This window comes from Merops nubicus, unplaced genomic scaffold, assembly GCF_000691845.1.
Source record: "Merops nubicus isolate BGI_N331 unplaced genomic scaffold, ASM69184v1 scaffold9828, whole genome shotgun sequence".
Taxonomy (NCBI): domain Eukaryota; kingdom Metazoa; phylum Chordata; class Aves; order Coraciiformes; family Meropidae; genus Merops; species Merops nubicus.
In genome coordinates, this window is record NW_008623619.1 from 4,734 (window position 1) to 18,295 (window position 13,562).

Genomic DNA, 13,562 nt, shown 5'->3' on the forward strand with positions numbered 1-13,562 from the left:
CAAAGTCTTTTTTTGGTGGCTGTAGCCTCTCTGTAGTGAGCCATGCTGCTCCCTGCCTGCTCAGAGCATACAGAAGGCAGGAAAACTCTGCACATCCTCAGGTCTCCAAGTTCTGTGGGTAGATTAGCTCGTGGTGCTGCTTTCTGCTCACATCCAGCTCCTTGCAGACCTCTTCTGAGAGGCTGCTCAAAGACGACTGCTCCAACTCCCATTTTCTGTAGTTTAATTTACATCTGGTTTATATTATTTGCAGTTTTGCTTTATCTGGGTCATTCCCTCCCCATTGCTCTTCCCTTTTTCCTCCCTCCCCATTATCCTTGATAACTGAGAGTTGATTGTAGCGAGTGTACTGTTACATGCTGTCATCCCAACAGACCCTGCAGCCGCCAGCTGTCTTCAAACTATGCTGTATTTTCCTATAGAAGTCATTCTTCCTTCATTCCCTCTGCCTGGCTCGCCCCACTGGAGGATATCGAGCCCTTTCTCAGCCTCCCCAAGCCTGTCACCAGCCCTGAATTCACTTTTCCATGTTTGGAGAAACTGCAACGTCCCAACCCAACGTGAACCCACATTCCAGACTAACCATACGTACAAACCAGCAGCTCAGATGTATCCCGGAGGACACATATGTGAGCTGGGATTTTGGAATAACCCACAGCTGCCTGAAAAACGTAAGGGGGGGAGGAAAATAAAACCCTGTGTTTGTTTTCCCAGAGGGGAGTGTTCCATCAGCTTCGGCGCTCTGAAGGGGCCCAACTGCAGGACACAATAGGACAGGGAGAACAAGGGAGCGTGGAGCTGGAGCTGATTGCAAATGCAAAGGAGCCAGAGAGGCAGAAGGGGATCAGTGCAGGAGGAATTGGAGCAGAGCGTGGGGGCGACTGCCTCTGGCCGCTCCCGTGATGACTGTAACCCAGCCCAATCTCCTTTTAGCAAAGAGCCAAGGGGCAGGACGGAAAGCAGGCGGTGGGGAGAGATAAAGGGCGCTGGATGGAGGCACAGGCTGGTGCCCGGCTGGAGGAATGTCAGGGTTTCACTTGTGATTGGCTGGGGAATGGAGGAGTCAGTTTTCACGGGGGCTGATCAAAAACTTTCCTTTTGCTTTCCAAAGTTGCTGTCTGAGCAGAGGCATCGGGAAGAGGAGGCCAGTCACTCTGAGATTCCTCAGGAAAGCTGCTTAAATGAGATGAGAAGGTTTCTCCTTCCAAGGATACACAGCCAAGAAGCGACGCTGAGGAGCTGTTTCCCTTCTTCTCTCCCCCAACTCCTCCTGGAGTTGAACAGCTCTCATTTTCTGGCATGCGTCTCATCTCTCAGGATACTATGTCACAGTATTCTACCAACTTTCTCTTGCTCCCCATACCAGAGTATCCTGTCCTAGACTGCGTGCCCAACAAAATCATCAAGCTCGTGGTCCTGGGTGGCAGCAGCGTTGGCAAGACAGGTAAGTCCACAGGTGGAGTTCTGAGCTTTTTCTTGCTGCTGGGTTTAGGAGCTCATTTACAAACCCTGGGCTGTGAAAACTCTGAACTGTGGCAGCTTGGACGTTTTCAGGGATGTGTTTGGATTTTTATTTTGAAAATGGACCGAATCATTTCTGAGGCACGTTTGCTGTAGGTCTGTGTGAGCAGCCAACGTGAGGTGGCAGTTAAGAGGACAGGGCACTCCACTCACAAATGTTCCTACCTGGTCTTGTGGAGATTATTTAACCCTGTCTAAACTTCCACACCTCAAAAATGGGACTAGTGGGTTTTATTCTCCTGTTGTAAACGTTTGATGCTCTGCAGACAGATAACAGCATGCAAGATGTGTCTTCCTGTATTATTCTCCAGAGGAGAGGAGAAGGGAAGAGGGTATAAAGAGAGCATTGCTGCTCTTGAATATATAGTTGGTGACTTCAGAAATTATTAAGACCAAATCTGTTTTCCTAGATCTGAGGTTCCACAGGACTCAGTAAAATGTTTGTTTATATCAAATGAAATCTGTGAGAGTTGTTTGCAGAATAAGCCCTTTTATTTAGCTATTAACTAAGTGGCTTTGCAAATGATTAGGAATCTGCTGAGATGAAAGCACAACAGGAATTAAGTTATTGTTGCTGTGATGGGATTTTAAGTATTATAAAGTGATCAAGAAAAAGGAACATGTTGAATCCAACAGTGTAAGAAAGCCCCTCAGGTTACAGTGAATAACAAGGCACAGGGCACTGCAGCACGACCCATGTGTGCAGAGCACATGCAGTTTGTTTGCTGGATGTGATTAGATATCACTAATTGGTTTCATGAGGAGGACTGAGGATTTTTAAGGCTGGGAAGAACCATTACATCCATCAGCCTCACTTCTTAGATGACACAGAGGTCTTAAATGTGGTATTGGGATTAGTTTCACTTTACTGGCTTGTTACTGTCTCTTTTTCTGAATTATTTCAAACCAAGGATCTGTTACAGCTGCAATCACAACAAAGAAACCTCAGGACTCTACACTCAGTGGCCACCCCAAATCTCAGCAGTCATTTCCAAAGCAGGTTGTGAAAAGCTGCACTGAGTCTCACAGCCTGGCCCCGGCTCTTTTCTCCGAGTGTGGAGAGAAGCATTTGCAGAATAACATGTGAGCATTTCAAAGATTAACTGGGTTTCATATTATACTCACTCTTCCAGTAAGACATTCCATGTGCTCTGCAAAGATTGATCTTGGTTCCCATTACAGACCCATCTTTTTTTCATTGTTTAACAGCCCTGGTTGTGCGTTTTCTCACGAAGAGATTTATTGGAGACTATGAAGCCAATACTGGTGAGTCTGCTTTCTACTGCAGCACTGCAGACAGCTTGAAAAGAAATCTGCTCTGGTTTGTGACTGGTGCATATTACAGGAAAGCCAAACAGTGTTAGATGTCCATAAGGTGCATATTTTCAGTTAATAGCCTCGAGCTATGAAAGCAATAAATCAAAGGCTCATTATTTATGATCCTTTTAGCTTGCTTTTGTTTTTTTTTTTCCAACTTGATGGAAAAGGATCAGAATAAAAGGTTTGCTTGGGGACATACCTATACTGAAATGCAGACTCAAGGAACAACTTGCACGTTGCCCAAACCACAGAAACCCAACGCTGCTCCCTCTGCAACCCCAGGGAAGCCAGAGGAATTCCAAAGTGCGTAAAAGGCAGCTCAGAACTTTTTCTGCTTGCTCCCTCTTTTTTTTCAGTGGCTTTTATGACAAGGGAGACTTCCAAATCAAAGTCTCCTTTCCAGAAGAGAAGCCAAGTGACCGTGCAAACCGCCTCTGCTGCATGTCTTGTTTAATCCTGACGCCTCAGAGGATGTGTTTGTGTGAACTGTTTCATTCACAGGCTCTCTTCCAGGAAAGTGCCAAGTGTACTGGCTGCTGTTGTGGAAGGTAGCTCCATACTCCCTGCTCATACCTGCTAGCACATCCCACAGAACAGGTCATCTCAGAGTTTTGGGGTGCAGGGGGACAGGATTCAAAGCAGCAATTGCTTCACTTTGGAGACACACTGAGTTGAGAACGATGAGTTAGGAAAGGAGATGATGCTACAAGGCACCTTTGATCTCCTCTTGTCTGGTGAAACACAATCTGAAAGCTCCTCCTTACAGCTCCCTCTCACTGACCCTAAGTAACCTTGATGGCTGGCTGCAAGATTTCTCTTTCTTTTCTTTCATCTCTTCTCTGGGAGGCTGTACATCAAATTAGATGTCGGAGCTTTGCAGTGGATTGCTGCCAGGGTCGTTGCTGAGATCCACATGCTTTTCTCATTAAGCCACCAGCCCAACAGCCCTGCTGCAGGAGAAACAAACACACCAGAAATAAGAAACAGGTGGCAGTGTATTTGTGGTCCTTCAACCTTGCTTCTCCTGCAGCTGGGTATAAGGCAGAGCACAGCCAGTGGCTGGTGGCTGGTCTTGGTTTGGAGGTGCAGTATGTTCCCATAAAGCAGAACCATCTTCTCAGCTTAAAATCTGATCTGCTGTCAAAATAATAATAAAAAAAATAAGTATCCCAGAAGGGCTAGATCACCTCACAGACTCACTCCTAAAACATGATGTGATAATGTTGGATTCAGGTGCACTCTGTGTGTCCAAAGCACAGCACAGTACCAGCTACTACTAGGAAGCAAATTAACTCTACCCCAGTTGAAACCAGGACACTTTGCCATACTAAATTTCCTTATATTGTAAAAGTTTCTGTGAACTCAGACTCTTTTTCTACTGGAATAAAACCACCTGTTTCCTTGAGCCAAAGATGACTTTCACAGTTGTTGGTGTTATTGTCACTAACTGACCTGCCTGTTAATCTGAATTCCTTCCTCTCCAGTAGTTGGGATTTCACAGAATTACAAAATCCCAGCATAGTGGGGGTTGGAAGGGACCTCTGGAGATCCTCTTGGCCAAGCCCCCTGCTCCAGCAGGGTCACATCCAGGTTGGTTTGGAATCTCTCCAGAGCAGGAGACTCCACAACCTCTTTGGGGAGCTGCTCCAGGGCTCCATCACCCTCACAGCCAAGTTCTTCCCTACATTCAGGTGGAACTTTCACTGGAAGTACATTGGAACCAGTAGAAGTACATTGGTTTAGATGCAGCAGTGACTATTGTATCTGGACAAAACTGAAAGGCTGTACACAAGAGCTGTGGATTTGGCATTTCTTCACATATCCATGTGACTTGTATTCAGTTCTAAAGTAAACTGATGATAGCAGCAGTCTCTGAAGCTGTCCTTATCACAGCCACGGATCGTTCACAAGATCAAAACTGAAGTTTTCATTGGCACTTAACCTGCACTCCAGTAATGAAATACAGTTCAATCCCAGAATAGTGATGGTTTTAGGGCTGGATCATTCCTAGCTGCGGATCAGTCCTAGCTGGCCCTCAATATGTGTCATTCAGATTAACCAGAAGTCAGATTCAGTGTCCAGTCTTTGGGGATTCCAACCAAAGCCTGACTGCTAAGGTCATGCAAATCCCTAAGAGCATCAGGGTGATTTGTATGTAGCCACTTACTCTGTGTCCAAAACCAGAATACTTCTCTTTTTTATAAAAACTTTCCAAAAAATGCAACAGGAAACAGCTCACTCCTTTCACAGACAACACCTAGATACCTTGCTTTGAGATTAAAAATATATGCAGTCCACATTTTAAAAAGTTAATGACAGGGAGTGAGAACCTGAATGGGATTTAGGTGCCCACTTTGACTATTTGATTCAAGACAAAGTGCCACCTTTCTCAGGTGCCATCACAGGTCTACATCCAGAACATCCCAGGAAAATACAAACCCCCTTTCCTTCAGCAAGCAGCCACACAGCCACCCTGGTGCCATTCCCTTCTCTATAGGCACCTTGCTATCACAAGCCTCAAAAATCTGCATTTCCACAGTTCCCTTTTGTCTTGCTGAAACCTTTCTTCTGTGTGACAGTCACTGACTGGAATGATTTTACTTTTCCACCAGGTGCTTTGTATTCAAGAAAGTTCACCATAGATGGGGAACAGATCTCTCTGCAGGTGCAGGACACACCCTTTGTTTCCCTGGAGGTAAAACATCTGCTCTGTGCCTTGGTATTTTACAACAGTTATTGTCTCTTGGTTTTTTCCAGCACTTCCATCTGTAAGCAGCTCCACTTAGCAACAGAAAAAATACCTGGGCTCAAACACAAATGAAGAACAACGGGGTGACCTTAAACCCAACCAAAACAAGGCCCTGAAGAGGTTACATCAGGCTCCTTTAAGAGAAAGTCAAAATTTAAACCTATTTCAAACACATTATTGCAGCCCAAGCCTAAGCAGTAGTAAAACCATCATCTGGCTTGCTCCTGCCAACTCCTCAATCATTTATTTCCTGTCAAATGGTTTCTGTCCCTGCATGGCAGAAACTCACCTGCCTACAGGCCCAGCTGGCTCAGCTTAGACCTTTCTACACACCCAGAATCTCTCCTCTCAAGCAAGGTGTTTCTTCCTGTGCTATCCCAGCAGTTGTCATTTCCAACTAAGGTGCTTTTCAGTGGTTTTCTTACTTTTTCTTGAGTTAATATCCAACTAGGAACCTACTCTAGAAATATTTTTTTCCAAGCAGGATCCAAGATTTTTTTTTCCAAGATCTTCTGAAGATCCTTTGTTGAAGACCTGCTCCACATGCAGAACAAGAGGATGAAAATAGTGGCAAAGATATCCAACCAGGAACCTACTCTAGAAATATTTTTTCCAAGCAGGATCTAAGATTATTTTTTTCCAAGATCTTTTTCTGAAGATCCTTTGTTGAAGACCTGCTCCACATGCAGAACAAGAGGATGAAAATAGTGGCAAAGCAGCCTGAAACATGACATTTATTTGTACATGAATGGTGGAAATATCATGAGAGTGATAACTCTTGTAGAATTATCACTGAGATTTCCAGATAAAATTAGGAATCCTCTTGTCACCCTCAAACCTAAACTTCTAGGCTGGCCTTAACCTCACTCTAAGCTCAGAGTTGGCCAAATCTATGTATGGATAGGAACACCACCTTCTGTCATCCTCTGTCAGGCTAGCCCCAGACAGCTTTATATACCACACTCTCTGCTGCTGCTGGGGGTGCACAGAGCAGAGGAGAGGAGCCCTTATCTGCTCTGGACACTTAAAAAGCAAGGAAAAGCTGCTGTGTTCAAGAGGGACTTTCTGGTACAAAGGTCCTACACCAGCTTGCTCAGAGAAGACCTGCAAAGAGAAGCTGTGAGAGGTGATTAAGCACAATTGGGTCTGCCTGATAAACACTTCACAAAAGGAATCCCCTCTCTGCTCTATGCCATGGAGAAAGGAAGGGATGAAAGAATTTAATTCCCTCTTTCACACCAGATAGATGTTTATTTTCTGTTTTCCCTGTTTTAATTCAGCCTGTGCCCTATAGTTCTGTGACTGTAGCCAGAGCTCCACCAAATTTAGTAACATCAACAGCTGAAGTTTCTTAGTCAGAAATTACTTTAATTTAGTCAGGAAGAAGTTTCCTTTTCTTTGTCCCATTCAAAGGTCTGCACTGTTTCAGCAGTTCCCACAGACACACTTATCTTAGCCTGTGTCTCTCTTTGCATCAAATGAGGTAGCTGAAATAATTTGAAGGGACTGTTCCTGAACAGGACTTGTTAAGAGTGAGTGTAAGTAGGATTTTCTGTTAAAATTCTTAAGGAAAGGAGTTTCTTGCACTCTGCAGGCTGAGTACAGTGTTTTGGGAGGAAGTCCTGTGGAATCCCTCAGGATTCTGGCCACATGGAAATGTTAATGTTTAAGAGAGAAACAGATGCAAAAAGATAGCTGGTTTTGTTAGGGATTCACTGCTGCTTGGTCTACACAGGGCAAATCATTGTGTGCTCCAAAATTCATTCTGGAGCAGAGATTTCCATTTTAAAAGCAGCCCATTAGCCTTTGATTTTCCTGAATAAAAGCATTCCGTTGGGGATTATCCATCCATCCATCTCACTGCCGGGTGGGCCTAGCTGGAGTAACTGAGAATTTCTGCTCATTAGAGCTCTCTGAATGTACACCTTCTCCAAAAACATTTTCAAACGCTTGCCAGAGCAATTAGTTCTTCCTCCCAGTGAAAGGAGCTTGCTGGTGAAAAGAGGCGAGCAGGACATGAAGGGTGGCTAATTATCTACAGATTGGATACAACCCAGACACCAACAGTGCAAATTGCCCTTCTTCCCACAGTCTGCCCTGGCCTGGCTTGAGTTCACACTCATTAACCTTTTAAACAAGGCTGCTAGTGAGGCTCCTTCTTCATTCCATGTGCAGCTCTGGTGGCTTTTGGGGTTTGAAGGTTTTGGGGGGGGGAGAGAGGCGTGATAAGAGCATCTGTTAAACCATTTCACTGCTAACAGGATTTAGAGTTACTGTGAGCTGGCAAAGAGCTACCAGGCACCACGAGTTGGTGTCTCTCTTGGCAATACTGAAATATTTACAAAGGGTAGTTAGTGAGCAAGAACTCCTGTGGAAAGTTGTAAGCCTAATTTACACCCTCAGCCTTCAGAAATCCTGCTTCCTTCTTCTCACAGAAGAGCCTTGTCAATAGTCCTTTTTTTAATTGTCTTACCTACCATAAAAGAACAACTCAGTTTTACTCATTCTCTTCCACCTCCCCTTCCTGAAGTTAGGCTTTATAATTCAAATTTAGGTGTCTAAATCAGACGAATCTGTTTTGGGATTGAGCACACACAAATTCTGTTCAAATGAATGTGAGTGGCAGATGATCTATATTCTGTAGATAAATAGCTAATGGAACATATGTTCTAATAGTCTTACTGAAGTTGGGGAAGATTTATTGAACAGACTTTAGCAATAATAATAAAGACTTGGGGTTTGCATTCATGATGTTGAACTTCCCCTAAAATATACAAAACCCTCTAATTATTACCACCTTCATCAAAAGCTGAATACTGAATATCCTTAGTGCCTTGTTGGGTAGGAAAGACACAGAGTTCCAGAAAGCCTGTAATATTGAGGGGAAGGCCAGTTCTCACAAAGCAAGCATACTGGTCATAACTGCAGCAGGGATCTCCCTGTCTGGCTGGGTTACACACCAGCATGGGTAACAAAGAGCAGAGGATCAGCTGGAAATAGCTTCCTCTTGAAAAGTGAGCTGATCTCTTTTCAAGCCCCACGGTATCATATTCAGCTGTATATTCCCAACACTGGTGGTTGTTATGGCTGGCTGTGGGAGGGGTGGTGATGGACTGAACAAACCTGTGACCAGCAAAACAATACTACAAACCTGCTGCAGCTCTGCAAACAAGTGGTGAGATTTCACCTCGTTTTCAGCTCCAGTAATTGGTTATTTGTAACAAGTTGCTTTTCGAAGGAACTTTGACTGTCTGGAGACCTGAACAGCAGAAAAACCTGTCAGGCTTCACCAAACAGAGTTATGAGAACCCCTGTCCATGGAGACATTGATACAGAATTGGAAAAAGTCCTAAAAAAACACTTGGGGGGACAACTGTTCACTGGCCTACTGAATTTTGCCATGCCCATGGCAACATTATTCACAATAAAAACGTGGGATTCTGTCACGCTGCTTTAGTACAGTAGAATACAGGGAGGGAAAAAATCACTATCATTATTTTGGCTGTTGTCTTCTCTTCAACCAATTTGCTCTGTCCCCTCTCCACTCCACACCACTGTACCCCTCCTGTCCCTGGTACATTCCCTGGCAGTCAGAGAGGTTTCTGCCCGTGCCCTGAGACACGGCCCCGCGTTAAAGCCAGGCTCTGGGGAGCTGGCAGGGCTGCGTGGCTGTTTGCTCTGCCTGCTGCCTGGTCTCAGTTTCCTAATCTCACCCCTCTTGGTTCTGATGGCAGGATGACACTGAGAGCATCTGCTGCCAAGAGCAGATCAACCGTTCCATCTACTGGGCGGACGGCTTCGTTTTTGTCTACTCCATCACAGACTACGAGAGCTACCGAGTCCTCCGCCCCCTCCACCAGCACATCCGCAGGATCCACCCCAATGCCAACATCCCCCTGCTGCTGATGGCCAACAAAGGGGACCTCCTGCGTGCCAGACAGGTGTCCTCCAAAGAAGGGCTCCAGCTGGCCACGGAACTGGGAGGTACTTACTACGAAGTCTCAGCCCGGGAGAACTGTGAGGGAGTGCACGAAGCCTTCCAGCAGCTTTGCCAGGAGGTCAGCAGGATGATTGGGAGCTGCAACGGGGAGAAACGAAGAGGTCTCCACCTCGTCCGACCCAAATCTCCAAACATGCAGGACTTGAAGAGACGTTTGAAGCAGGCTCTGAGTTCCAAAGGGAAATCTGCCACCACGCTTTGAGGCAGCCGACAGAAATCGTTTTCCGCAGCCCTGAAAATAAAAAAGGCAAGAAAATCAGCTGGTAATAAGGGGCATGGCTGAAATTCAGCCATCAGGTTGTGTGAGAGGCTCTTTCATCTTGTCTTTACAACTCCCTTAAAAACCCCGTGGCCATTCAGCAAAGGAACTTACAGCATTTGCTCATCGGGGCAAGAATTTAGAAACTGTGGTTTAAAAACTAGACCAGCCCAAATGATTTAATTTTTTCCAAAGGACACAGTCAAATAGTTTAGGCTTAAAATGGGGGGTTTTATTAATAAAAATAATTAAATCTTAATTTTAAGAGAAGTGGCTGCCCTTGGGTCTGGTTGTATTCCCACATGTAGGCAATAAGCTACAGCAAGACATGGGGAGAATGAGCAAAATTTACCAGATTGACTTAGTCACAAGGCTGGAAAATAAAGGGAAAAGGTAAATGAAGGACATAAAAAATGAAAAGTAGTCATTGAAAGCTTTTAAACTGCAGTTTAGAAAGTATTCTCAGCAAGTTGGGGAAAGATTTGTCCATATGCAAGCTTTAGCCTTACAGTGTCTCTTTGAAGGGAGGTTTTTGTAAAATCACTATTTTTTTCAGATTATTTAAACACATACTGACTGTTTCTGAAAGTGATTATGTGGGCAAAATAACTACTTCTAGCAGCAGTTTGTAATCAGTTTCTCAAATTTTTCTGTAGGTTTCCTATCTGGCAACGAGAGAGGGACAAATAAAGCAGCATGGTTTAAAACCTGAAAAAAAAAAATAGCCTGTATTGATCAAGGGCAAGGAGATGACTTTAAACTATTTAACTTTTGTATTTTTTCCCAAACTAGCTACATTTCAAGGTCAGAATGCTGTTTTAAAGAATCAAAACCTTCACATAAAAGATATTTCATTCACTAGATTTGGGTTTTTTTTTAAGAAGGAAAGGTTTTAGGATGCCTGAAGTTCCTGGCTTTGGGAATTCATGATTTTATTGTTTTAGGACCAGCCTTTGCTCCTTACCTCACAACACACCCAAATCACCAGTCTATCAATACATATTTCACTGGCTTTGTGTCTCAGCAGACACAAAGGGATTGGAAGCTGCATCCTGCAAGCTGACCCGTTTTCTGGTGGCAGTAACAACAAAGAGAAGCATCCATCACTCTGTTCTTGCTGAGAGCAGAAGGAACCTGGGATGGACCATGCTAAAGTGATGAGGCAACAATCTTTTCTTTGAACAGGCAGTATGAGCAATTCACAGGACCATGGAATGAGGGAAAGCTCAGTGGTTGACACCCAGGAACACAGAAGGGAAAACCCTAGTTTGGTGGATATAGAAAAATATAGCTGGATAGCTAAAAAAAGGCTATAAAATATAGATGGATGTAGCTGCAGTTTCAGCTGGCAATGCTGAGCTAAAATGTAAATGGAGTCTGAGGAGTATTTACATAGCTCAGGGCTTGAAAATGAAGTTTATGTTTTTCTTGTCCCTGTATTAGGCAACTCTAGTCATGATTTTCCTTATCACCTGGATCTGCTCTATCTACAGCTCACTTGCTGGTTTATTTATTGTTTTGGAAATGTCATGGGTGCTGATTAATTTAAAATTCTTTTATTCCCACAGAAGAACTACACCTTTTTAGAAATTTAATTTCAAGTGGTAGTAGGGAGGGGAAAAAAGAATTTCAAAATATTGAAATTTCATAGCTCCGATACCAAATCTAACGATTCAACAACATGAAGCAGAGCCAACAGCTTGTGAGAGGCACAAACTGAGAATTGTTTACATTGGAAATATGATCACCAATTTTTTATAGCCATTAAATATTTTACTATCCCAGCCCTGTATAACAAGGGCTAAATTTGCTGAAGGCAATTTCCTAACAGCATTTTTTTTCCATAAGAGCCAAAGAGACTTGGGTGCTCTAGCTTGTTCAGTGTGTCTGTAACTTGCTCTTTCAGCTCTCATCCTTTCTGATTTGGGAAGAAAGTTGATTTTTCAAACCTGTCAATGTTTTATTTTCAAGAGTGATTAATAAAAACGTGCAAGGTCTTTCCTGAGCAGTGTACAAATGTACTCCTTTATATCTTCAAATCCTCTTTGATTATACTAGACAAAAAATACAGATTTTTTTTCCTTCTTTTAACCAAATACACCCTGCTTTGGAAGTGTAGACAAGTATCCCTATATTTGTACTTACATAAGCAAGTATTCCCACATTCCTGCAGAGCTAGTGGGGAAAAAAAAATTCTATATTTTAACTAAGGCCAAAAAATATCAAAACATTTAAGTCCTCTCCTAAATGCTAACATGTGGCAGACATTTCTTCTGCCACAGAAATTCAAGTATAGTATTTCTTTTGTTCTTTGACCAGCAAGACAAATCCTGTAATAGCTTTGATACTGGTTTTAAGCCAGGACATATCCTCTACAGAAGACAATAGAGCTCAGCATTTTTATTAGCAGTGCAGTACTTGGGCACCAGAAGACACCACTGTGCCATGGAAGCTAAGCAAGGCTGAGGAAAGAATGGTAGCATGAAAAGCAGGGAGAAGAGAGAGCTATAGAATTAAGCACCTAAAAATAATCATGTAAAATATCAAAGATTAGTCATTGTAGAACTTGATCCTGAATTAGAATCTTGAGGCTGCCAGGGAAAAAAAAAACATGTATTCTACCAAAGGTTTAAAATTAAGCCTCTAGGGAGAGGCTTGACATAAAGTCAAGAGAGAAAAGGAAAAAAAGATTTGAGAGGAGGGTGTTTTTTGGGGTATCACAGCAAATTCTCTTCTTGGTTCTATTGGTGAAGTCCAGATGAACCCCACAGGAAGCAATAGCTGCAGTAACGAGCTGTAGAATTCACTTTTTTTTTCCATCCCTCTTCATCCTCCTGAGCAATTTCCATCGTGTGCACCATCTGGTTTTCAAGATGGTTTGCAGCTGGATTTCCCTGGGCACAAAGCAAGCCGAGTGATTTGCCCCAAGGTCACACAGCTGAGCAAGTACTCGAGAGGAAACTCAAAACCTGTGTCCTTTGTAATTAATTCCAAACTCTTTACAACAACTACCAGACCGTGCCACCTCCCTCAAGGTATGCACAAAGCACAGCCAGTTGCATTACAGGAGAATGTAATTAAAAGCTGGGAAAAGTTACTTAAATGACAAGGCTGTGTTAGACTGGGTGAGGTGTTACTGACATGCTGGCACTGGGCACAGTTATAGTAATACCCAGATGAGCTCATGAGTTGGTGAAGCTGTTTGTAAATGGTTATTTTCTGCAGTGTTTCTGTCCTTTGCATTTCTCACACGTTTCCAGGGGTGACCTGGGAGATGGGAAAACCAGGCTCTGTTTTGAACTTCTCCCATGGCTTGTTTGATGATCTTGGCCAGATCATGTCAGTGAAGTTGCTGTGTTTGTAGAGAGGCAGGACACAGGCACGTACTTGCACACCAGCACTGGCAGGAGAGGATCCCCACTGAGAAAGAAAGGAATTACCTGCAGTTGCAGCAGGGATGGCTTAAATCTTAACATCAGAATTCTTGATGCAGGATTGCTTAACCTCAGAGTTGTTTGGATCCCACAGTTACAATTGAAACGTAGGAATAAGGAGAAAATTCAGGTCTTGGTTTCATGGAATAGCTCAGAGAGAAATGTTTGAATCCAGGTACACAGGGCTTAGGTCAGGTGTAAGAATGAAAAGGAAAGAGTAATTCTCTGGGGCACCAAAACAACCAGAAAAGAGTCATCTAATTGGTTTACAAGGCAAAC

At 43.6% G+C, this 13,562-nt stretch overlaps 1 protein-coding gene across 1 annotated transcript; it reads left to right on the forward strand.

The window, feature by feature from the left end:
* The first annotated feature begins 1,104 nt into the window (after positions 1–1,104).
* Positions 1,105–9,893, forward strand: LOC103777569 (ras-like protein family member 11A-like). The gene is made up of 4 exons (XM_008945126.1): positions 1,105–1,444; positions 2,731–2,787; positions 5,454–5,536; positions 9,325–9,893. Exons 1-4 carry the CDS (start codon positions 1,300–1,302, stop codon positions 9,790–9,792), a joined length of 753 nt encoding a protein of 250 aa, XP_008943374.1. The 5' UTR covers positions 1,105–1,299; the 3' UTR covers positions 9,793–9,893.
* The last annotated feature ends 3,669 nt before the right edge of the window (positions 9,894–13,562 follow it).

Coding starts and splice junctions, on each gene's coding strand:
- LOC103777569 (XM_008945126.1), top strand. CDS start 1,300: ATGCGTCTCATCTCTCAGGATACTATGTCACAGTATTCTACCAACTTT. Junction 2,788..5,453: donor AGACTATGAAGCCAATACTG/GTGAGTCTGCTT, acceptor CTTTTCCACCAG/GTGCTTTGTATTCAAGAAAG. Junction 5,537..9,324: donor CACCCTTTGTTTCCCTGGAG/GTAAAACATCTG, acceptor TTCTGATGGCAG/GATGACACTGAGAGCATCTG.